At 42.6% G+C, this 26204-nt stretch overlaps 1 protein-coding gene across 1 annotated transcript in view; it reads left to right on the top strand.

Moving 5' to 3' along the window:
- The window catches only part of USP18 (ubiquitin specific peptidase 18), a 182850-nt gene that overhangs the window by 142047 nt on the left and 14599 nt on the right, over positions 1-26204 (top strand). Inside the window, exons 8-9 of the mRNA XM_086952917.1 lie at positions 6066-6236; positions 25016-25147. Of these exons, the coding sequence (XP_086809043.1) occupies positions 6066-6236; positions 25016-25147 (303 nt within the window). The remainder of the gene's footprint in view (positions 1-6065; positions 6237-25015; positions 25148-26204) is intronic.

Genomic DNA, 26204 nt, shown 5'->3' with positions numbered 1-26204 from the left:
CGCCCTATTCAGGGAAAATTAAGAATAGAATAGTTATTAGGTAGTGTGAGGCAGGCAGGTCTGTCCCATCTGCTACAATTATTATAATAAATTGGGCTTATTCCCCATTGGGAGACACTGGAGCTAATTTCGAAATTGCACTAAGTCAACCCAGTTCAGTCCTAAAGAGAGCTAAAAGCTGCAAACTGACTTGGCTCTCAGAAGCCTTTCAACCCACAGATGGGTGAGAATGGCTCTCCTCAGGCTAGATCCCCTGAAGCCATAAAACGTAAACTTACAATTTATGTAGATTTATGCATTTTAAGGATGTATCAATAAATCCCCAATACAACTGAAATGCTGCACAAATTGTAGATTTTCAGGCGAACTCTTAGAGCCACATGCACCAATTTTGGAAATAGCGATTACCTAATTGTGATTTTTGAATCGCAATTAGGTAATTGCTATTCCATGAGTTTCATATAGCAATTCCTAGTGGGTCACAAATCGACCTACCGCATGAATATCAATGAGGCAGGTCGTAATTTGCGACATATTGGAATTGCTAAATTCACAGAGATGGTGGCCTGCTGGGATCAGCAGAATGGGTTGCCTCCTACTTGACGAAGGTGGTAAAATGTGAATGTTTTGCAACCGCATTTCGGTCACAAAACATTCTTACATACCGCTGTGATTCGGTATTAGACAGGATCGCCCATCCCAATACAGAATCGCTAACCCATTTTGTGATTCAGTAATACATTACCGAATCACAAAATAGTGTTTGTACAATAGAAAAGCCTTTTTATCTGGTCGCAAACAGTCCGATTATGCGAATCTGGCCGTTTGCGACCTTAACAAAGGTACATACACATGGCCCTCAGTCCACTACTGCCACTGAATGTCTGCAACAGATAAATATATATTTTGTGCATTCTTTTCTTGTTTTTTTCTCAATAGGTAAATATTTTTCCCTGTGCAGTATTTCTTATCTTTATAACCCTTAAAATCATGTGTGTTAATGGCAATTTCACACACAATTTGAATACCTATAACTCTATTTTCTAGCATTAAAATTAAGTGTGGAGTGTTTATGTGAAAATCTGTTGAAAATTTGTTACCACCCACAAAGCTCTGAATCTATGGGTGTTCTTCACCCTCCTATTGACCATTTTGTGCACCTGCACTGTAATAACAAAATTTTCTTCCCAAAATTTACGATTGTGAAAACTTGAATTTAACAAGAATGTAAATGTGAATGTAAATATCTGCATACTGATTCGATGAAGAAGAATCCTTCACTCATGTAAGTGAATTTACATGTACAAAATGATTTTGGATGGTGAGTGCTTGTTATTCAGATCATTTGTAAGTCTGCGGTGAACTCCGCTCCGCCAGCGGACTTTGCAGAGTTTTCCACACTCCGCGTTACGCAGAGCTTGCGGAGTTCCAAAAAATGTCAAGGTGGTGATCGCGAGTGAGGAAAATCCACCTCAAAGCGAGATTTTTCCTCGTTCGCGATCATCAACATCAAGTTGGCGAGCGCAAGCATGGAAAATCAAACTCCCGGCGAGATTTCTTAATGCTGGCGGTCAGATTTCTTAATGTGAGTGGTCGCATAAGCTTGCGTTGAGAAAGCGTCCGTTCGTGTTGAGAAAGCTGTCGCTCGAGTAAAAATCTACTCAAGCAGCAGAAAGAAAGCAGCGCCCACTTGCGATGTGCATCGTGCTGTTCGCGATGTTAGCACAGTGCAGACAAGCACCTTTAGTTTAGTTTAGTTTAAAGGAGCTTATAAAGCGCCTGGTGACGCCTCCCGGCGTGTCCCCGCGCTGAGGAGAGAGTGAGTTATGTGGAAATAGAGAGCCTATCACGGATTAAAGAGGCAAGTTTTCAATTTCTTCCTAAAAGCGGTCTCATTCACCTCTAACCTGGTGTCCATGGGCAGAAGGTTCCAGTGCTTCGCTGCCATTGTGCGGAAGGATCTGCCTCCCATTCTGGCCTTTTTAGGACAGGCAAGTCTGAGCAGACCTGTACCTTTGGATCTAAGGGTTCTGTTGGGTTCATATGGCGAAGCCAGATCCGACATATAGGCAGGTGCCTTGTTATGGAGGATCTTGTGACACCATAGCGGAGCTTTGAAAATGATCCTCTTCTTGATAGGCAGCCAATGGAGAGTTGCCAGAGAGGGTCGTGAAGGGGCTCTGCGGGGCAGTCTTAATACTAGGCGTGCTGCCGAATTTTGTAGGACCTGTAATTTCTTTATATTTTTCTCTGAAGTGCCTAAGAGTAAAACATTCCCGTAATCAATCCGGGAAGTTATTAGTACCTGCGTCATAGTCCGTCTGGAGTTGAGAGGCAGCAAGTCAAGGGTACGGTTGAGAGTCTTCATCACTCCGAAGCACTTGCCTACAGTTCTCTTTATATGGCTATCAAAAGATAGCTTATTATCAACCCAGACTCCTAAATTCTTCGCCTCCCGACTGGGAGGGGGCAAAGGACCCAAACAGGTGGGCCACCATTCTTTAGTCCAATTGGTCTCATTGCCTCCAATAATGATGACCTCTGTTTTGGTTCCGTTCAGTTTTAGACAGTGCTCTGTCATCCAGGATGCCAGCCTGCTCATACAGTTGTTAAAGTTAACGGCTTCCGTGGATGGGGCTTGCGTCAAAGATATTAAAAGTTGCGTATCGTCGGCGTAAGAGACAAGCTCCACGCCGAACGATTGCACCACCTCTGCCAGGGGAGCCATGTATAGATTAAACAGGGTGGGACTCAGGGCCGAGCCCTGAGGCACCCCCTGTTCAAGCCGCACACTGTCTGAGAGGGAAGTCCCTCTTTGGACTTGGAAGCTCCTATTGATCAGAAAGGCTTTCAGCTATCCCAGTGCCCTGTTGGTTACTCCGGCTTTGTTTAGACACTGTAGCAAGATGGAGTGTGCTACAGTGTCAAACGCGGCACTGAGGTCGAGCATGATGAGGGCCATGGTCTTGCCCTAGTCTGCTCCCTTGAGTAGGGTTTCAGTGGCCCTGAGGAGAGCCGTTTCCGTTGAGAAGTTGGATCTGAAGCCCGACTGGGATTTATGGAAAACATCGTGTTCTTCAAGATGTTCCATGAGTTGGATGTTGGCAATTTTCTCGGCTAGCTTAGCTAAGTAAGGTAGCAGGGAAATTGGCCGGAGGTTGTCCATTATGTCTTGGCTGACATTCGGCTTTTTCTTGATCGGTAGTACAACTGCCTGTTTCCAGTCCGCCGGCAGGCAAGCTGTGGAGAATGAGATCTGAAGTAGATGTCTATAGTGAGGTTCTAGAGCAGGGAAGGCTTCAGCTAAAATTTTCGGAGGCGCCGGGTCTCGGGGAGAGCCCGATTTGATTTTATTACACAATTTAGACAGGACTTCGTACGGGGGAACTTCAAAAGAATTGAGGCACTTTAGAGTCTTAATAAGACTGTCATTTTCTGTGAAGTCAGAAGCCGACTCAACATGATTGGCGAAGCTTGTATATATTTTGTTGATTTTACCTGAGAAGTACTGTGCAACTTCATTACATGATTCCACAGAATCCTTTTGAGTGGAGGAGTTAGTATCTACTACAGATATTTCTTTATAAATCTGAAATAATTCCTTCGAGGAATTGCCTGCTTCCATAATACGGGAATGATAGTGCTCTGCCTTAGCCAAACGTACAGATTTGTAATACACTCTTTGAGAGTTTTTATACTTCATTTTAGTTTCTGCACAGAAATTCTGGCGCCAAGCTCTCTCAAGTTTTTTGCAGGTTGTTTTCATGGTTTGCAGTTCTTGGCTAAACCAGGGAGCAGTTTTTTTTAGTCTCCTGGCATTGGTCATGATACGACTGGGGGCAGTAATATCGAGGGCCTTGATTACTATATTATTTAGATTGTTGTTAGCTGCTTCACAGTCTTCCCCTTTAGGAGGGCCCTCCTCCTGGGTAATTTTAATAAAAGATTCTATAGAAAAGCTCTTCCATTTCCTGCGTTTATACCGCAGAGATTGGTGTTGGAAATGCTCAGTTCTGTCCAGTTGAATCGTGATCGGGATAATGTAGTGATCCGACCAAGGTATAGGTATAGGCTCTAAGGTGTGAACTCCCTGCCAGTTACCAAAGATAGGATCCAGTAGGTGACCTAATTGATGAGACGGTTCCTTGTTTTTCATTTCAAGTTGAACCGAAAGAAGCTCTGTTAGAATCTCAGAGGCATCATTGTCTAGTGGATCTTCAAAATGAGCATTGAGATCGCCTAGCACTAGAAGTCTGGACTTTCTAAGTGCTAAGTGAGTAATGGCTTCCATTAAAGTAGAAGGAAAATCATACATTCTGCCAGGAGGGCGATAAATCAGGATGCCCGATACGGAGTGGTTGGGGCCGGTATTAATTGTGAAGGATCCAGCTTCACTGTGATCGATCTGTATAGGAGCTAAGGAGCAGACTAGAGGGCCTTTCGTGGCTATGGCAATGCCTCCCCCCCTTCCGTCTTTCCTGTCCAATCTAGAGAGGGAGTAGCCGTGGGGCATGGCCTGGATAGTGTCAGGGTCTGAATATTCATCTAACCAGGTCTCCGTCAAGAATAGAATGTTAAGATTTTGATCCTCGAGTAGATGAAATATTTCGAGGGCGTGCTTGCGGAGAGATCTACAATTAAGTAGAGCTGCTTTCAGGGAATGACCCATGCTTGTTGTTGGAATGTGAGTCATGGGTTCAAAACTACACCCTGTACATTTACTTAACGACTGGGCGGTCATGGCATGCCTACAAGCTGCAGGCATGTCAGGTTGGAGATCAAGCAAAGCATGTCTGCCATACCTTATAGTGGTTGGTGTGGATGAACCAAGGTCTGTGGCCCCGGGCCCCGTTCGGCCGCGGACGGGCGCAGACGGGCTTGCCCTAGGCGCGCCTTCGGCGCGCAAACGGCGCTCCCGCTGCGCTCGTCCGCTGCGCTTCCGGGGGAAACACATTTTTATAGAATGACGGGGGGCGTGGCCTAAGGGTGGTGGGCGTGGCCGCAGTGCTTCCAGTCAATGGCGTCAGCCGTGGAAGGTTTTCCCCTCTCAGCGCTAAGGTCTGCTGCACTGGGGGTACACTGGGCGAGTGGCAGGTAGGATTTTAAGTTTTCAGCACACACCTGACACTGAAAATCACAGCGAACGGCATAACGCACTCCGCTGCTTGCAGAACTCCGCGTAGCGCGGCAGAGTTTTTTTGCACTTCATGGTGTTTACTCCGTGAACTCCGCCCAGGCTTAATCATTTGTTTGAAGACCGCTCTTATGTTGCAGGAACATTTCACGAAGGCATTTATAAATACATTAAATAATACTCCTGGTGCACCTCAGCACCTACTCTTTAACACTTTTGTGAATAGGACCCAAAAATTCTCAAATTGGGAACTTCCAGGGAATAATCATATACAATTACCATAAATAGAAAGGACTGTTTCCTCTTTGCACTGTTACTGATAGGAAGTTAATTATTCCAAGACCAATTCACAAAGGCATTTATGAGTGAATTAAAGGCTTTGTGAATTGTCCTCTTTGTAATCAAGTGAATTACGTGGTCACAACCAACACAAACCCAATGATAATGTACAGATGCATCACAATATGGAAAAAATAAAGTCAAGGCTATGAGGATCCTGTCTCCCTTGCCCAGAAATAAAGTATAAATACAAATTAGGTAAGCTCTAAAAGGTAAATGATGATCATACCGCCAGTCCTTTCCAGACTTGACTGCGCATAAGCCTTTCTACCTCCATAGATACATCCCCATCTTCACACCCATGTATCAAGAATCCACCATGGTTTAAGGAGAAGTCTTTGATGATGCTCATTTTGGCTTTATGATATAATATATTATTATTATTATATTTGTAATATGTAATATTCTTAGGCGCTACATAAACCAGCATGAAAATGGAATTGAAATGCAAATGAAAATTGTTCTAGAGGTATGATTTGAGGTACTGATTTTATTATATAGGTTTGACAACTTTCTACAAAATAATCTGCAAACAGTAATATCAAGTACCTTCAATATACCACTAAGCTGACTTTGTAGGACTCTCGTTTAGGGCATGAGAGTAAAGAGCCTGCCACAGACTCTGACTCTACACTTAAAGCGTCTGTCCTCCAGCAAGTCCTCCTGGGTAAAGAAGATCAGCCGCCGGATTTCCTTCCCATTGAACCTTGACCTCAGGCAGATCCTGGAAGCAGATGCTGTGTGCTGTGAGCCTAGGGAACAGGTATGTTGTCTTTATGCTACATTCATTGATTGTGAGTGAATGCCTGCTATGGAATGGATTGTCTCCACATGCTTTACTGAAAATTGGACAGGAAGTGAAGCAAACAAATTCCTCAAATAAGCATGTTGTCTACATGTACTTAGAGCGCAATGTTTTGCTGTAAGATTTTATCTGAAAGCTCCATGTTGGGCATCACCTACCATGTAGGGACAGGATACAAGATGACCATTTCAAGCCTGCAGCCCTGAGCATGAATCTAGCTATCACAAGGATTTTTCCCTGAAATAGGAAATCCTGGTGCGGGAACACCGGGGCCATTACAATTGAGGGAGAGGGGGTTGTGGGGCAGCCTCCTGTTGCGTGCTTATCTAGGTTCCTGATCGATACTGTGACCTTATGCCCCTATTCGGCTATAAATCCATTTATTCCCTATATTGGCATAACCGTTCAAGTGCGATTTTCTGAAAAGTCATCTCTGGCCTCACACGAACAGAGCCACATTCCAGCATGACTCTCTGCTACTTCCTTTGCGACCAATTAGTGCAATGACAGAGCAGCAGTCACTATCTGATATTCCTAGATAACACTCCGAGTTCTTCAACAAGATAAAAACTTAGCAAACCTGGAAATCCCCGCTTGCTATGTTTTGATTAGTAATGGAACTCTAATGAGCAACTGATAACTGTCACTTCCTAGTGACATCTTTAATTGACGTCTTATGTCCAGCAAACTTGCGTCAAACCCGGCACCTGTCAGGTATAAATATTACCAACGTTGCCTTAAGCAATGCGAGTTCGTTGCCTTTTGCTGATGCCAGCTGCCTGCATGACCCTGTGTTGGTGAATCTAGCACTCTGTCGCTGCAGCCTGCTATCCTGTGGTGGTGAAGCTGCTGATTACCATTATCGCCGCTAAAGCGCGACCTATGGTGCAGTACGCTTAAGGAGCTGAACAGCCGTCCTCTGCGAAGACATCCAGCAGATTCCAGCTGCCCGCGGACGCTGTCACCCCTCCTTCCTCGACGCGCTGAAGAGAAGCCGCTGCATTTCTCGTGCAGAGAAATCCAGTCCCGGCGCTTCCGGTTTACCCTCGCGGGTGACTGGGATATCGAGAGAGACCCCTGAAGAAGATACCAATCCTCCATCATTCTATTCAGAGGTATGGTGTTGACTAAACCCTTAGACGAGAATTCTTGAAACAAACCTTGGCAAAACCAACTTAACTTAAAGCTACTTACTTACTCCCCTTTCACGTGTTAGGCTTAGGTCAGGCACACTGGGGTAGGCTTAGTTAGAAGCACCAGTTGAGCATGTTAGCCTAATGTATATATGACTGTATATATGTTTTATTACTTTTAAACCATTGTATGGCTAAGAAACCATATCAATGCTTTTACAGTACTATTTCGCAATACTTATCTTACTGTACGTACTTTTTATAATAACAATTATTGCAATTGTGGCAATACATTTCTCTTGTACGAGAAGAAAGACTGTTCAATAAATGTTAACCTTTATTGACAAACGCCCGTCTCTCTATTCTCTACATCTCGTGAAAGTAAACTGCACTAGACTGACTGAGTGAAATCTATGTCTATTGTTTCACACGACCCTAGAGATTGACTCTTGATCTGAGGAGCAAAGTTGTCATGTTGCACGGTTGTTGGAAAGCTGAATCCCTTCTTGTCTGTGCCAAGGAAGCTGATCACTTCCTATGCAGAGAAGAAAGTTTCCAGTGACCTCTGAGCTAGTTGGTAACACAACCCAATTAAGTTTAGCATAGTCAGTGGAGGCCTGGAATATCCGCAGTTCCACGTCGATACTACTGTTTATGTTATTCCAATGCGCAGGGCCTAGTGGGAAACTAGGAACTACACTACATGGCGCCCAAACGTTTGGTAAGGCGATAAACTAACGCAAGACTTGTAGAGTAACTCAGTCGTGCATATTTCACACCCCTTTCTCCCTTAAATACTCCAATAGACGTCTGGAGTGGGTGAAAGGTTAAAATCCGCCCGACCTTAGTAGGAAGAGATTCCTATGTAAAGCTCTGGTTTATTCAACGTTGAAGGATACAGTGTTCCAAAATATTGTACATCTAATCTTTGTCTCCTTGGAGACCTACTCTGCAAAACCTGCATTTATACAATGTCAGTAGAAAATAACGGAACTACTGGGGGCGCAGCAGATGCGACTCAGCAAGGTCCTGAATACACAGACCCGGATGCTATTATCATCCCGGTCCACTTAAGAAGATCTATAACGTTAAAACTTATAGAAAACGGACTGACACCTCTAGGTGGTACAGTAATTTTCGTGATAGAGGCTCACGAGTATCGGCAGACAGAGGTATTCTATTCATGGATAAACTTTCCAGCGGTAAATGCTATAACAAAAGAGTTTCACTATTACAAAATAGAGGAACCTCCGGGAGAGTACGCTCCTTTCGAGGAGATTGAAATCCCACTTAAATTTCAAGAGCACCTGCTCTGGTTTAATGGCGCCCTAAAACACACTGATCAAATAACTAGGCTCGGTCCACTAGGTAGACCAGGAGCCACGTGGCCGGTTCTAGCCAGCTACACACCACATCCTGACATTGCAAAAATGTCTAAGGAAGAGCTGTTAGCACAGCTCAAAACACTAATAAAAATACATAGGCAATTAGTCCAATATGTAATGCGGACTGCAACCGTCCAGCCAGCTGTTAATACACCACAGCTGACCCCTCATCAGGGGAACACAAATAAAATTACACCACAGAACATACAGTCATGTCTTGGTAAAACACCCGTAAAACGGGAACAAATTCCTTTCTGGTTAGCACAGAAAATCACTCAAATAGAGGCAGTATTTCCTGATACTACCCCTATTGAGAAACACAGAATCTTGACCATCTGCCTTCCTATGGGAATCGCACCACACGTGGAGGACTGTGACACTTGGGGTACAGTCTTTGCTTCCATTTACACAAAAACACACGGTGTTCCGTCTATGGCGGTAATACCAGAAGTGCTAAAACAGATTCAAAATGAATTCGGTCCAGAGCCCGCTTTAAATCTAGGTATGAAATTACTGAAAGATTTCAAGCAGGTCACGGCTATATTATTAGCCAACATAAAGGGAGAAGCAGCATCTGTGGCGATCCGCCAGAAGTTGAGGGAAACAGATATTAAAGATCCTGTTGAGCTTGCAAAAATCATAGAAAAATGCTATGAAGAATTAGGTAGAGACAGCTTGGGTGGGAAACCGGTAAAACCCCAACTGCTCGAAAATCCTGAAAAATTATTTATTAAAAATAATTCAAACACTCCTAAAAATAGCTGGGATGGAAATAAACAATCCACTCCCAAGGAAAAAGTTTTCCAGTCCAGAGGAAGGTCTCCTCGACGGAGGGAAAGAACTCCGACTCGAGAACGCCAGTCTCCCCAGAGGGAGCCCTCTGAGAAAAGATATAACCTTAGAAATAGGGATAATCTAAAAAAACCTGATAGATATCAAAGTACTGATACACGTCCCTCTCGATCTCTTCCACAGAATTCGGAAAGAAGAGGACGGTCAGACCCAGGAGAGCACACCAAGTCCAAAGACAAGGAACCTGCTCAAAATAAGAAATCTCAATTTCAGAAAAAGAAGGTAGCCAGTATTAGAGTAATCAACCATGCCGAGAATACTGAGGACACAGTTGAAAAACGGGGAGTGGGCATTGACAATGTTGGACAGTGCAGCAGAAATCAGTATAGCGCGCAAAATCTTGATGAGTCATCTGGAGACAGTGGACACGAATGAATACATTCAGGTTGAAACTGCCGACGCCAGACTTAGCGAGCCCCATAAAATATACGAAATAACATTGCGTATAGAGGGTGATAAGACTAGGAAAATTAAGGGTCTATTTTGGGATAAGCTCTCAAAAGGCTATGATATTCTGTTAGCTGAAAAAGATTGGCCCCCAGAGTTTGTCAGGGAGTGCCCTCGTGGCGAAGAAGTGATTATGCCTGCCTTCTCGAATCACATACCGATTCACAAAAAATATACATATGCAAGGAAATGGGCAGTGGCCCAGGCACCTGCATTATATAAAAATCATGTAGGATGGGATGAGGATTCACCGCCTCACAAAATCCATTTAAAAAGTGAACCAACTGCCCAACGGCAGTATCCCATAAAGCAAGAAGCTAAAAAACAAGTCAGGGAGATCTTAGATCAACTTGAGTACCAGGGGGTGATTGAAACATGCACCTCTCAAATGAACAATCCTTTGTTTCCTGTCTCCAAGCCAGACAATTCATATCGTCTAGTTTTGGACTACAGACACCTTAATACATGTTGCAAAACTTTTGCAGTACAAAACTCGCATAGTGCAGCCCTAATGAATAATATAGTTAGGAAAAAATATAAAACGACATTAGACATATCTAATGGCTTCTTTTGTCAAAACATTGCACCAGAAAGCAGATATTTGACCGCTTTCTCCGCATTTGGGTCACAGAAAAAATTCTGTCGACTCCCACAGGGGTTCAAGAACAGCCCAGGACTATTCTCAGCTAGGGTAACAGAGTTACTACAAATCTATGATGATGAAGCATTGTCTTACGTAGATGATATTTATCTCACAGACGACGACTTGGATACTCACTTGAAAAGAGTGAACACCATTATACTTGGGTTCGCAGCAGAGGGTTACAAATTCAACTTTAAAAAGTCCCGAATTGCCCATCTGACAGTACTGTTTTTAGGGTACGAATTATCAAGTGAAGGGAAAAGCCTAGCGGACAACTTCTTAGAGAAGTGCGCTGTACTCCAAGCTCCAAAAACGCTGAAGAATTTACAATCAATACTAGGTTTTCTGAATTTCGGAAGAACTTACATCCTAAATTACGCAGAGAGGGTTAAACCTCTCTACGAACTAATTAAACCTGTTTTAAAACAAATCAATTGGACTCAAAAACACACAGAAATTTTGAGATCACTGCAAACAGACATGTTAGCAAAAACAAAATTAGATACACGTGACAACACGATCGATCTTGTAATCCGAGTCATCCCAGGAAGATGCGGATTCACGTACCTAACCTCTAATGAGGGAGAAAAGGTACCAATTTCAATTAAATCTCACTTGTACACACAAGCAGAAAAAGCATTCAGTCGCACAGAAAGAACTGTGAACGCAGTGCAAACCGCATTAGCAAATGAACGAGAACTAGCACACGGCAAACGGATTAATATCCTTACAGCGGAATCCGCCTTCGAAGCGCTATTCAGCCCAGTAAACCTGCCTACAGTGTCACTGGATCCGAAGTGGATACAGTGCATAGATTCTCTAGGAGCGGAAGACGTGAAATACTATTTCGCCCCGCAATACAAAGAACTGAATGATTTAGAGTATGAAGAAGAATATCCTCTGCCAATCGAAATTCTGCCTCTCCCAAAATACGCCTGTATAATCTATACAGATAGCTTTGTACAGCATTTCAACGTAGAGAGAAAATCCTACAATGCAGCATGTGCGATCATTAAAGGTCGTTGGCTGTGCGGTAAATTCAGACCGAAAATAACAAAAACTGAATCTGTAAGAAACTGTTCGGTTCAAAGAACTGAAATCAGATCTTTAAAGATGGCGCTAGAAAATGCAGAACGTGAATTCCCGACACTTATCGTGTGCGATTCTCATTTTTGCGTCAACTCTTACAATAACAGACTGCAGAGTTGGATCGAAAACGACTACAAAGATGACACAGGTGCCACAATAAAGCATAAATTGCTCTGGAACGAGGTAGCTCTTTTAAGTAAAGAACTACAAAAGACTCACGTGATTCATGCACAGAGTCTTCAACGTGATGGCGTTCACGTTGCAGGGAATTCATTGGCTAATACAGCCAAAGCGGAAGCAACTAACCCGGCTTCCGAGGCCACAGAAAAGCGTACAGATAAATACATAGACGGGGAAACCATGCTGGCAGTAAAAACGACCGTAAAAGGCGACTGTGCAGCACTACCCGTAAACTATCCACTCAATTATGCATACATAAACGATGCAAACTCCGTTCCTTTTGCTCGAATCCCTGGAGTGGGGGACAGAGTAATTCCAAACATGAACAGGAGAATATTTTTAATAGCAGACGCACACATGGGTTTGGGTCTAAGGCACAGAGAGATCAAGGAATCACTGACTGAATTACAATCAGTATTCTGGTGGCCGGGAATGAGTGTAGAACACCAAATATATGCAAACAACTGTGAAAACTGTAATAGGGATCGCAGTAGCGAACCTTGCTACCGGCTACCAGTCAGAAAGAGCGTAACGCTGCCTACACCCCATCCTGCGTCCTATTAATAGTTAAGACGAAAAGCACTTAAAAAATGAGGTCCCCAGCGCTCGGCTGACGCTAAAACGGTTATAAAAGATTTGCGAGTCTTTATCGGCACATACGCAATTACCACGTTCCATTCTGACCAGGGTCCTGCTTTCAGCTCTCGAGCCTATAAGGAGGCCATGGCTAGCATGGGAATTGGGTTGCGGTATTCTTGTCCGTCGCACCCCGAAGGGAATAGTGTGGTAGAAAGAAAAAACCGTGACATAAAGCAATCTATAACAGCGAAGGTATTAGGTTCAGGCGCTGGGTGGGTCAAACATTTAATAAGTGTCCAGACTAGTCTTAACAACATGCCAAGAAATTCTCTAAAAGGTTTCAGCCCATACGAACTATTGTTCGGAATTAGAATGAGAGTTCAGGACCTCGATAGTCAGATGTCAGTGGTAAAAGAAGAACCAACGCACTTTGATGTAAAAGACCGTTTGGCTGTTTTACAGGAACTGAATGAAACAAGAAAATCATTAAGCAACATAAAGTTAAAGCAACAGCCAAGTACCACTGACGAGGCACCACCCGCAACAGCCCCAGCAAGGCCTGTCTGGATTCCAAAGATTGGGGATCTAGTCAGAGAAAAGATCGCGGTGAAGAAGGAATTTGGGCCTTCTTACAGAAAAGCAGTACCTGTCTTAGCAGTCACCGGAACAAGATCAGTCGTGCTACCGCCCCTTGCTGGTAAAAAGGAGAACAGAGTCGTGTCTATCGATCTGGTAAAACCACAAGCATGTGGCCTATAATCAACAGTAGGCCCAGTGGACTCCCAAGAAACAACAGAATACCCAAATTTGCAACAATCCAAGAGGTTCAAACTGAAAGACTAATCACATTCGATCAGCCTGCAGTGCACAATGAAGGACTATGCAATAATGCCATGGAACTCGTGCCTCTTGAAACACAGATTGAAACAGTTCGTCAAGAAACAACACCAGTCTACACTAATGTGGCATCAGAAAATGCTACCGAGAGACAGATTGAAAGAACAATCCCATCAATTGACAGAACGTCCTCTGGTTATTTCATCAACTTCGACAACTTCTCTGAAGATTTAAATGATCCAGAAGTGATGCCAGAAACAAAAAAGTATTCTAAAGAAAATACAACAGGACTCCTTCAACAAATCAAAGAACTATATCTGGATTCACCGTTGATTGAGCATTGGATCATCTCAGGGGTATTCATACTCCTACTATGCCTAATTTTAGTTTTAATTTTAGGAAAGTTCATTACAATTGAATGGACACAGCAAGTCAGAACATCAACATAGTCTTGAAACCACACAGATCATCCCACGTGAAGAAAAGAGAACTGTCAACAGTAAATGTCACAGCAATTCCAATACCTGGTGGGGTAGTATGGGAGAAAACAGACTATGAGATCTATGGTCCGGTCGAAATCCTGAAGTATCCTCATCAACTAAAGGTTTCCTTAAGTGACTTTGTGACACCAAGTACATTCTCTGATGATTGGGACTTTAACAGTATTAATGACATGATGTCTGATTTAGTAATGTCAGCTAGATTCACAGATCATGATTATTTACAAGGTTCATCTAGTTATGAGCAATTATTCTGTTACACCCACTATGGGGATCATTACTTGCATAAATCTGCACAGCCTAGAAATGTTTTTATGTATAATCAATGGGAACATTGTTCTACACCACCTAAAAGCAGTTCTAAAGCATTCTTTGAGAAATTCAAATACTTCTCAGGGTTTAACACCAGTGATGCAGAAACGTTTTTTTACAAACTGTTAGATAAAACAGGAATGAAAACAATGCTGACAAATTCTAAATTGATATATTCAGAAGCATTTTATGACAAAATGATGACATTTGGTTTTGATTATTGGAAAAATAATATTGAAACGAAAACAATTTGGGGTACAAAAGATTGGCAGGTGCAAGGCATTGAAGCACTGTTTAGAACCTGCATGATACCTGAACAAATGTTGTTTTTAAATGACACAATACACCAAACATCTTGTCTTGGCCTAGCTAAGATCAAAGACCTTAAAACACCGTCTATACCAAAGCCAATACCAGAAAATGCAACCACGGATATTGAGTTAGACGTGTCACACATTTTACATTTCAACAGAACACATCCTGATTGGAAAAAGTGGTTAATCTGGCCTACAGACACAAATAGCTGTCAAGATAGGTTCCTGAATAAAACACAGGGGTTAAAAATGACCAGATTAGACCCTAGATACTCCCAGAGACAACATCCAGGGATTATAACAACATACAGTGTAGGGAAACTCTGCCTTGAATGGCTAACTTCGTCCACACTGGCTGAAATTAAGCAACACTTGTCTTTATTAAAAGATGGTGCTGATTTGCGCGACTTCATTCTTGGACCACGCAAACAGCGTCAAAAGCGTTTCATAGCGACCAGTATCTATGCTGCTTACAACGAGGCTTGGAAAGTAAAGCAAATTGAAACTGCTGAAAAAATACGAGAAATTGATCGTATTAATTTGGAGAAATCACTTTCTGTGGTAGACAATGGGTTAACGACTCTGTCTTCCAGAATATATTCTTTGGACAATATTGTATCCTCTGCCTTTGATGTGATAGACAGAGATTTGCTAATGTTACAACATGGCCAGTCTCAATTACGCTCTATTATAGAACTAGGCTGGACGCTGCAAAATCTTCGTTCAGGCTATGTGCCTTGGCGTTTAATCAACACGACGTCATTATTTTCCAGTTTTAACCTTAATGATAAACAGATCAGTTTGGCACAGAAAGGAGCAGACTATACAATCCTGAGCATCGAAAAACTCGAGAGATTACCATTGACAATGTCAGAGAGTCCTGTCATTGAATGGATAATACACGGAATTATCACAATTCCGATAACAACTTTCCGATTTAAAAAGTGCCTTGAGTACATACCTGCTGGCCAGTATGAACAATTGGGTAAGGGATATGTAAAATCCGAATGGAAATTACCATACACTCATTCTTGCTATAGTGACAGCGACAAAAATGTATTTCTTAGTGGTGACAACTGTAAACACTCACTAAGCGGTATACTTTTGTGTCAGGGTATTAATTTACACGGAGCATGTGATGGAAACTCAAACAACCTTTCATGCCACCAGCTAGTCACACCTGCAACTCAGATAGAGCCCTTCTTTATGCAACTCGCAAACGGGAGTTACATTCTTAGAACGGATCACAGATGTTGTGGCCTGACGCCAGGGAAAAGTTATCTAATACAAGTTACGTCCATGGTCAAATGTTGTATGCAAGCATTGTTCCCGAGCGGGCCTCCAGACATAGTGACTCCCCTCTGGCCTCGTCTGAATCTCTATTCTATACGAATTGATACATTAAGCAAAATGAAATCTGTGCTTTTACAGACAACAGTGCCTATAACGTCATCTAAAGAGACGTATGATCTTCTAGTCGCAAGGACGGCTACTGAGGTTCATGACCTTTTATCAACAAATTGCCCCGTGCATTTCGTAGAAATATTCAGCCAACTCCTTAACATGTCTAGTGCAACAAGCATCCCAGGCATATTTAAGACAGTCTTTACGGGACTGCTAACACCCTTCCAGGCAATTTTGGGAATCTTTCCTAATTTTGTGCACTCCATTTTTGGCGGTATACCACTATTTTTGGGACTCGTTGCAGGGATTCTATTTTTGACCCTCCTGCTACGTTATGGCAAGCCTCGGCTCAGACATAGCTCCAATGGGAATGGAAGAGACAATCCTAGCAATGCGCTACCGGGACAGGATAACTAACGTCCTCGGATTGGCCAGGCTGAGAGATCTAAACATGACCTGGTTCCTTTCATTCAGACCGATATGGCAAAATTGCATTTTACCTGTGCTACGGTGTATGCTTTGCGGCGATGAATGCGTGTTGGACATCTGTCTTTCACTTCCATCAGCAGTACCAATGGACGTCGATACTTTGCTCAGTCCAATAACGGCTCATGCATTGTGTTGTCCCCAGCGGCTACCAATCCTGATGACGGCATTCGTGGAGACTCCTGTACTACAGCCAAGTGGTAACAGTGGAGCGAGTGACAAAAGCAACATCATCCAGGTACAACGTTCTGTGAGCATTGCTGGTCCTGCCTTCGATGACAGCAATCATTCTCACACCTGCCAAGTTACAGCGCTATCTAATTTGGTTGAACTTTCACCTGAATTTGTAGACCAATTCTTTGAGAGCCTGTCTGATACGATGTTCTCACCCACAGAGAAACAATAACTTTTTGAGAAGCTTTCCGACACACAGCGTTCCCATGAACTCTGAATTCGGCCTTCAGTTTTGATCAACAAAAACTGCCAAGAGCTTTGGAAATCTATTTTCTTTGAATTGGACAATTTTTTTTAATATTGACCCCTTTTGGCACGAACAATTCTTTGCTTAACGTAAAAACTATTCTTAGAGAACAGAAGCTTCACACTTCTATTTCTAAACACATCTAGAGACATAACATCATAACACCAGCTCTAGCACACATGTTATTACAATGCATTTTTATGTGATGATTTATCTCGCTTTTCTTCTGTCAGAGATACTTCATGTGTAATTCCTTTTGCATAATCGTTCATTGATTTCATATGCAATAATTTTTTGAATGATTACTATGCTTTAAAAAACGTACAGTACCTAAATTCCATGTATTACAAGTACGCCTATTTCGAATGCATTTATGTATTTTGGGGTGGGCAATGTTACACATGCATCTTATTGCTTAGTTTTAGTAATTTTGATGGACATGAAAACGTGGAGTGGGTGTTGCGTGCTTATCTAGGTTCCTGATCGATACTGTGACCTTATGCCCCTATTCGGCTATAAATCCATTTATTCCCTATATTGGCATAACCGTTCAAGTGCGATTTTCTGAAAAGTCATCTCTGGCCTCACACGAACAGAGCCACATTCCAGCATGACTCTCTGCTACTTCCTTTGCGACCAATTAGTGCAATGACAGAGCAGCAGTCACTATCTGATATTCCTAGATAACACTCCGAGTTCTTCAACAAGATAAAAACTTAGCAAACCTGGAAATCCCCGCTTGCTATGTTTTGATTAGTAATGGAACTCTAATGAGCAACTGATAACTGTCACTTCCTAGTGACATCTTTAATTGACGTCTTATGTCCAGCAAACTTGCGTCAAACCCGGCACCTGTCAGGTATAAATATTACCAACGTTGCCTTAAGCAATGCGAGTTCGTTGCCTGTTGCTGATGCCAGCTGCCTGCATGACCCTGTGTTGGTGAATCTAGCACTCTGTCGCTGCAGCCTGCTATCCTGTGGTGGTGAAGCTGCTGATTACCATTATCGCCGCTTAAGCGCGACCTATGGTGCAGTACGCTTAAGGAGCTGAACAGCCGTCCTCTGCGAAGACATCCAGCAGATTCCAGCTGCCCGCGGACGCTGTCACCCCTCCTTCCTCGACGCGCTGAAGAGAAGCCGCTGCATTTCTCGTGCAGAGAAATCCAGTCCCGGCGCTTCCGGTTTACCCTCGCGGGTGACTGGGATATCGAGAGAGACCCCTGAAGGAGATACCAATCCTCCATCATTCTATTCAGAGGTATGGTGTTGACTAAACCCTTAGACGAGAATTCTTGAAACAAACCTTGGCAAAACCAACTTAACTTAAAGCTACTTACTTACCCCCCTTTCACGTGTTAGGCTTAGGTCAGGCACACTGGGGTAGGCTTAGTTAGAAGCACCAGTTGAGCATGTTAGCCTAATGTATATATGACTGTATATATGTTTTATTACTTTTAAACCATTGTATGGCTAAGAAACCATATCAATGCTTTTACAGTTCTATTTCGCAATACTTATCTTACTGTACGTACCTTTTATAATAACAATTATTGCAATTGTGGCAATACATTTCTCTTGTACGAGAAGAAAGACTGTTCAATAAATGTTAACCTTTATTGACAAACGCCCGTCTCTCTATTCTCTACATCTCGTGAAAGTAAACTGCACTAGACTGACTGAGTGAAATCTATGTCTATTGTTTCACACGACCCTAGAGATTGACTCTTGATCTGAGGAGCAAAGTTGTCATGTTGCACGGTTGTTGGAAAGCTGAATCCCTTCTTGTCTGTGCCAAGGAAGCTGATCACTTCCTATGCAGAGAAGAAAGTTTCCAGTGACCTCTGAGCTAGTTGGTAACACAACCCAATTAAGTTTAGCATAGTCAGTGGAGGCCTGGAATATCCGCAGTTCCACGTCGATACTACTGTTTATGTTATTCCAATGCGCAGGGCCTAGTGGGAAACTAGGAACTACACTACACTCCTACCAAGGTATACTGCTGCATTCAACTTATAATTTGGGCCTTGGAGTTAGCTCACTTATTCATGTCAAAGTTTTCAAAATTGTTTACATGACAAGCATTGGTGCTTCTAAATATTACTGGGTGCAGGCTCTCTGCAGAAGAGTAGGGGGTTCCCAACAAGGTAACAAACAACAGTCAGTCCTCCACAACGCACCCCCTGAACTTGGCCTGCACTCTGCTGCAACCCTCCTCACCAGAACAAAGACATTTGATCACATGAAACCAGATATGATCTTGCTGAATTGGTTACCACCCAGTTCCGATTAACCAAACTGGCAAAGCAGCCACATGCCTATGGGCCCCACTCCTTTTAGGGGCGCCGCGTCAATGGATCAAAATAATATTAATTTGATCTTGAAAGAAAATTACAATCAAGTTGTCTTAAATAATTAAGAAAGCTTGATTGCAATTTTCCTTCAATATCAAATTGAAATCAATATTACTTTGATCCGTTGTTGCGGGGTCCCTAAAAGGCGTGTTTAGTTTTGTGTAATAAAATTGGTTCATTAAAATTGTTGGTTGTTAAAATTGAAAACTTATTAGGAGATCATTTGCGAGGGGGCCCCTGAAGTTTCGACTGCCTAGAAGCCTTCCCAGGGTTTAATCTGACACTGCCAGTACCACCAGAGAAACACAGCACTCACAAGACCGGCCGCATCCCATACTGTGCCCTGCACCTGAGCACCACTGAAAGCCTGGCCCACAAGCGGACCATCTCTGGAGGAAGTAGAGACCTAAGAGGAAACTCATCAACAAAGAAGAGATCTAACATACCGCACAGTGCACCTAAATGTTTGGATTCCCTCCAAACAGAGTAAATACAGCAATCTCCCTCAAAAAGTTCAAAAAAGCTTCAAGAACTGTTTACGTGCTACCTGTAAGTTCTATACCGTCTATCAGACAGGAATCAACTCCCTGTGTTACATTTACAAACCTGACAGCAGTGTTTCGCTGTGCAAATCCTTTGACAACCTCTATACGTTATATTTTCTTTGCTTCTTGATGGCATCCTATCTTTACCAATTTTTAAAGTGTCCTGGTAGCTGACTTAGCATCTTGCTCGAGTTATCCTATGAAACTGGTAAATATTTTGTAAATGTTGAGATTGAAAGAACTGCAGAATATTAGAGGATTTAGTTTTGATATAGGGCATACCATAGGGGTGTTGCAGCTCTTTAAATTTTTTTAGGAGAAATATTTATGCAGTCACCAGGAAGTGCAATTAAACACAGGATACCCCTTGTACAAACAACTTTAATCAACGCTAACTGGCCCTGTATCACAATAATTGGTCCACAGACCTACGTACAGAACTGACGGACAAAGAATGGTGCATGACCTTAGAATATCCCAAGAAAATCTCACGTAACACCAAATTTAAGTCTATTCACTATATGGTCCTAAATAGGACATATCTCACCTCGCACCGGCTGCAGCGCATAATCCCAGATACACAACATCGCTGCCCCAGATGTAAGCTAGAAGACGCTGACTTACTACACATGCTCTGGCAGTACCCTGTGCTCGCATATTACTGGTCAGAAGTGGTTACAATGGTCAAATCTACGGTTAGGATCCCTATCCGGGCACACCTGCAGTCTGCCTATTAGGGCTGAGTCAACGCCCTAAAATACAGAAGGTACAGTTGCTTTATAGATTTAGCACTACTTATGGCCAAACGCTCCATTCCGATGCAGTGGAAGTCGGTTTGACCCCCATCGTTCTTTGGTTGGCACGGGGAGTTGGTGAGGTTGGGCAGCGCGGAAAGTGCTGCTATCCATAGGGAGGAAGCCCGGGGACTGCGAAAAAAGATTTTCTCTCTGGACTGGGTTATCCTACTGGAAGCGTTCAGGGCCCTGGCACCGCCACCACTCCCTGCAGCGTGGGACTAATGGAAGGCTTACTGTCTAGGACCTTTTTCTCAGCTTACATTGTTAATGGTTCATATGTCCTGCGGAACAAACACTGTACAGTGTGTATACTGGAATGTTTGTGTACAAATGTGTGCAGCTAGCAGAGCACTCTGACAAATAAGTAGATGTGGGAAGGGCCAGACAAAATTGGGGAAGGGGGAGGGATGGGTTAGTTTAATTAATGCATTTCACTAATCTTCTTATCACACGGCAACAGTGCTGAAATGCAGCAAACAATGGACCACTTCGGACTGCATCCGAACAGTATTGTGTATCAAGCATGGACACAATAGGAAATGTAATGCTGATGGACACACACTGAACTACCGTTGTAACCTTAACAGCCTTTTTTCATTCCAGACTGTACGGCGACATTTACTGTAATTAATATATTTGTGTATTTGGTAATGGATGTTACTTATGGAAGAATAACAAAAATCGAATAAAATGTGTTATAAAAAATACCTGGCCCTGTATATTAGGGTGCCAGATTGCCTTACGATTTAAGAAACAATGTATGTACGTTCATGAGGAAGCAGAGTGTAATATGAACACGCTTGCAAGGTAAGAGAACAGAAGAAATCAGTAGTTTATTATGACATATAATGCAGTTTTTCTATAGCACACATTTGCCATTTGTCAGTTACTTGTGATCCAGCGGGATGTATGACATTACAACGCATGCTTTTACCACGCATGCCTTTACATCGCAAGTATTACAACGCATGCTTTTACAACGCATAGTTTTGAGGGGTGCTGGATAGTGAATAGTTTAATTTACTATTCCAACTCCAGTCCCCGTGGATAGTAGGGAAGGTGTTGGATAGTAAATTAAATCTATTCCCTATCCTAGAGCGCCCCCCAGCGCAATGCGTTGTAATGGCATGCGTTGTAATAGTTGCGTCGTAAAGGCTCTGCATGGTAAAAGTTGCGTTATAAAGGATGTTCCCGATCCAGCGGATGTGCCTAGGATCAACACTCCACACAATTCAACAAGGCCCATACATATTTACCCAACATTTCATCACTTTTCTCGGTACCCGCTGGGGGTAAAGTTTTATACTTCACTCAGATGTCAATTAGTTAATTTCCCGTAGTCTTGAAATTTCCGAAACCAAATATATTGCCTAACTAATCTTTCACAGATCAACACTCTATCCTCTGGTCGATGGACCATTAGATGAGTTAGTTGATGGTGATAGTAACAGTTTTCTAACTAATTCATATATCTTAGTGAAATAACCACAGACTCTGGGTAAGATTCATATGTTTTATCTAAATTTCAGACACAAAGGTGAATACTCTTTTAATACAAATTCACAGTGCAAACGCCATCATTTTCACATGGGAGAGATAAATCATTTGCCAGATACAGCAAATGACACAAACTCATTCAATAAATCAGTACAAAAGGAGTGGATAAATGAAGAGACAAAAAGAGTTTAGAGGCAAAAATACATTTGCACAGCAATATGCAAAATATGTCAGAATAATATTTACCTATTTGAAATACTGAAAACCACCCCTCTGGCCAAAGGAATGGTGGGGGTCCCCTGAGTTAGAATCAAGAGACAAAGACTATAGGGCAGGATCAGGACAGGACAGATACGTACTAGACTTCTCTACAAACCCGACGGACCACGGCACATCCCTCTCCTACACTCTCTCCCTCCTCGATGTTCTTCCAGAATCTTCAAATCCAATCAGGCTGTCATTCGGATATGAATCTTCCCAGCCTGCTTTCTCCTCTCTTTTCTTGATCTTGCTCGACCCAGCTTCCCTCTCTCGACCCAGCAGCAGCAAGCTTCTCTGGGCTTGGCAATCGCATCACCAACCCACTATCTAACATTCTAAAGTCACTCTAGTTATAGTATTCATTTCTGCATGTCCCACCCTCAATAGTTGCAATTATTAATAAAATACGGAATATGATTGGCTAGGGGAGTTTTCATCACACTATGCTGACATATTCATTTTTATTAAGGTACAATTGTTTCGCAAACCCTTCCTCTTTAGCTCATTCATGCTTCCTTTCACATTCATATATTGTTGCAACTTTCAATAACAATTTCAATGCAGTCTACATATGCGAGGCATACACGTCTTCACTTTCCCACATCTTGTGTCCTTGATATTTGGCAGCAGTTCATTTCTCCGGTCATTGGCTCATATTCCGAATCTACTGAGCATGCGCAATCTCATCGTCATTCGACTCCATTTTCTCTCCCTGTCATATGCGAAACAGGCCCAAATGCACACTATTGCTAAAAGAATCATAAACAGATGTTATTTTCTCAAACGTATAATTCTCACTGTTCACCACCCACTTCTACACTATCTATGTTATTATTATTTTCCTGGGCAAAAGCATTAACGTAAGCAGCTTTCTTTTTTGTTCAGGCAAACAGACGCAAGGCATGCAGTTCCGTAGGACCAAATGTTAGTCCTTCTTGGGCATGCACAAAGATTTCCCTCCAAAAGCGAGTTAGTCACGTTATCTGGATTCGTAATTCTGGATTGCACATGCGCAAAGCGGTTTTTTTTTTAATGAAAGCGGTTTTAGTCGCATTGCACTTCCTTCAACATTAGTTAAGCATGTGTAAAGCTTTCTTCCCACATGTCAGTGTTTGGTGTACATTAGTTTTGTCTCATCTACAACTTTTAATGGTTAGTTAAAGTTAATGACGGTTTTGTTTCGAGCAAGTTTCGTTTTCTTGAATCCTTGCTCCATCACTTGGACTCTGTTCTGTGCCAAGCCTGTCTGTGGCCTTTGCTAGGGGGATGTTTTGTGGTAAGTGTCTGCAGACAGGTACTGGTCCAGAGGAATGATCATGAGTGAGATGGCTGTTGGTTTTCCTTGTGGTTGATTTCCTTGGTGGCAGCTGGGTTCTTGCAATCGGCTAGTCAAATCCCTGTGGGGTTCTTGTATGCTTTAATTGTCATATGGGTGCATCACAATGGGAGTGACCTTCCATCTATCCTTCATCAATGGCCAAAGTGTAGCCCCATCACTTAAGGTCTTGTACTGCCCAGTGTGGTGGATTACCTTTTCCTACGTGAGTGTGTGGATGGTTGAGCAGTGATATACATGGTTGGCTGCCTTTTCATAATTGTTACTAACTGGATGGCCAGCTCTGTTGCTTGAACATTGGATTGTCTGCCTTGTCGGGCTTGGCCTCTCAGCTATTTTTATTCGGTATGGCCCATTCAATCTGTTGCAGATTTGGCCCTGTGTCATTCGCTTCCTCTATCTCCCTGATCCCTTGTTCCACTTTGTGGCTTCCCAGTGTCCCAGTTTCTACCCTCACAATCCGGCACGAGCTTACTGCCTGAAATACAGAACATACATGAGAGCTTGAATAGGAGCTATGTGCCATCAGCAAACATTCAGACTCTCTCTCCAGACTCATTAGGCAGAATAACGCAAGATCATAAGTTAAGGTGGAAAAGGATAGCTGGAATGCAAAAGAAACCCTCCCCCTAACCTGAGATATGACGTTTCAAGCAAAATATTACCTGTTGAGTACACCTGAAAAGAAAGGATTCAAATCATTTAAATACCACACCACTAAAACCCACGGCTGAGACTTCCCCAGTGAAGATTAAATTATCAGAGAAACATATGGTGACGGGTAGATGACAGTTATTTAGTGATGTATGTGTGAGTCCTCTCATACAAATAAGTGTCTTTCCAGGGAGACAGTATATATAAGTCTTAAATCTGTTACAGGGGTATTGATCCCAACAACCAATAGACATCCAAAGGTTGTGAAGGTATAGGACTTGATTGCTTTGATGTAAATGACAGCTTTTACACCACCTACTTTTTTATGGACCTGCTATTTGAGAGAATTAGATCAGTCAGAGGTTGTGAGGAGAGGGATCCATGCTTCAGTGTGCAAGGTCATGGTCTAGTGACTAACCGGTTAGGCCTTCTGAATTTGGCCCTTCCTTTCTATTAAACTTTCCTCTAACAAAGTTCAGAGCTCTTTGTGTTTTTTGTGTTACATGTTTGTTTAAGGCTCAAGACACTAATACTCTTTTTCTACCAGGATGTGTTTATTGTATAGTATTCTGAGTGTGCGTTTGTCTGTATGACTTCTCTATCCAGTGGTGGAGCTGTTTCTGTAAATTCTTGAGTGCATTGTATCTTTCAGGCAGACTGGAAGTATGAACTGTTTGCAGTCGTTGCCCATTCGGGAACCCCCATTTATGGCCACTACTGCTCATACATCAGGAACATAAAGGATCAGAGATGGTACAGCTTTAACGATTCCAGTGTAAGCAAGGTGAGATGCATTTTTAATCTGATTTTCCTTTCTATTCCAGTCCCACTGAAATATGTATCACTATTTCAACACAAAGAAAACCTATAACTTAGCTTTTTTAAAGGGCGCTTGCCAATTTTTACCACTTCAGGACTCATTGAATCTTTTACCGTATTGTTTACAAATGGTCTTTGAGGTCCTACTCAATGGGACCTAAGTACCTGACATTAATGATTGAAGGCATCAATTTGCTGTGATATGCCTAGCCCTCTGATTCAGTGGCTCTGAATGCAAGTCTGGATGGTCCTCTCCTAATAGAGTCACTGGTACAGTTGAAGGTTCCTTCAGTGTCTCCCTCCTGAGTCATTGTTAACTGGGGTTCATCTGTCAGGGCAGGCGAAGTTCGTGTATTGCAAGTACTATTTAATGGCTCATACATTTGTAGTCTTTTGAAAGAAAAAGGTATATTAGTGGAACAGGATCCACTACCTCTGAAGATAGCTATCTTTAGGAGTCAGTATCCTGAGAGTCCACCAGTCGATGTCGATAGTCTATTGGATAGGCTAAGCATTTTGTGGGCAAGAGTTGTGACCCGACAGTGAGGTTCTGTGTCTTCTATAGACTGTAGATGCTGCCATTCCAGATAAGCCTGCGAGCAACTGGTGCAAGAGTTGACCAGGTTGTTATTTTTCAAGAGGCCACCTGGCAGATGGTAAGACTTCGATGGATTGACTCATAAACGTTAGTGCAGGGACCAGCAGGTTGGAAGTCTTCTAATCAAAGACAAATGGCTAATCAAAAATACTCATTGATGAGAGGATTTTGGTCAATCTGGAAGGAAACTGGTGGTAGGAAAATAGATGACTTTGAGTGGATGGCGTGCTATCTAACCACAGGCCAATCTGAAGAGGTGGTCTTCGGTACCTTCAAATCTCATCTCGGATGTGCGAGGAGGGCATTCCAGAGTAAGGAGCCCAATACTCAAATTGATACACCTGCAAAGGTTTTCTTGAGCACTTATACTTAATATTTTTAAATTTCAATTCATAGATGCTACACTTGGACACACATTTTAAAA

This window comes from Lissotriton vulgaris, chromosome 1_2 (genome assembly GCF_964263255.1).
Source record: "Lissotriton vulgaris chromosome 1_2, aLisVul1.2, whole genome shotgun sequence".
NCBI classification, from domain to species: domain Eukaryota; kingdom Metazoa; phylum Chordata; class Amphibia; order Caudata; family Salamandridae; genus Lissotriton; species Lissotriton vulgaris.
This window is presented reverse-complemented; position numbering and strand designations above follow the sequence as displayed.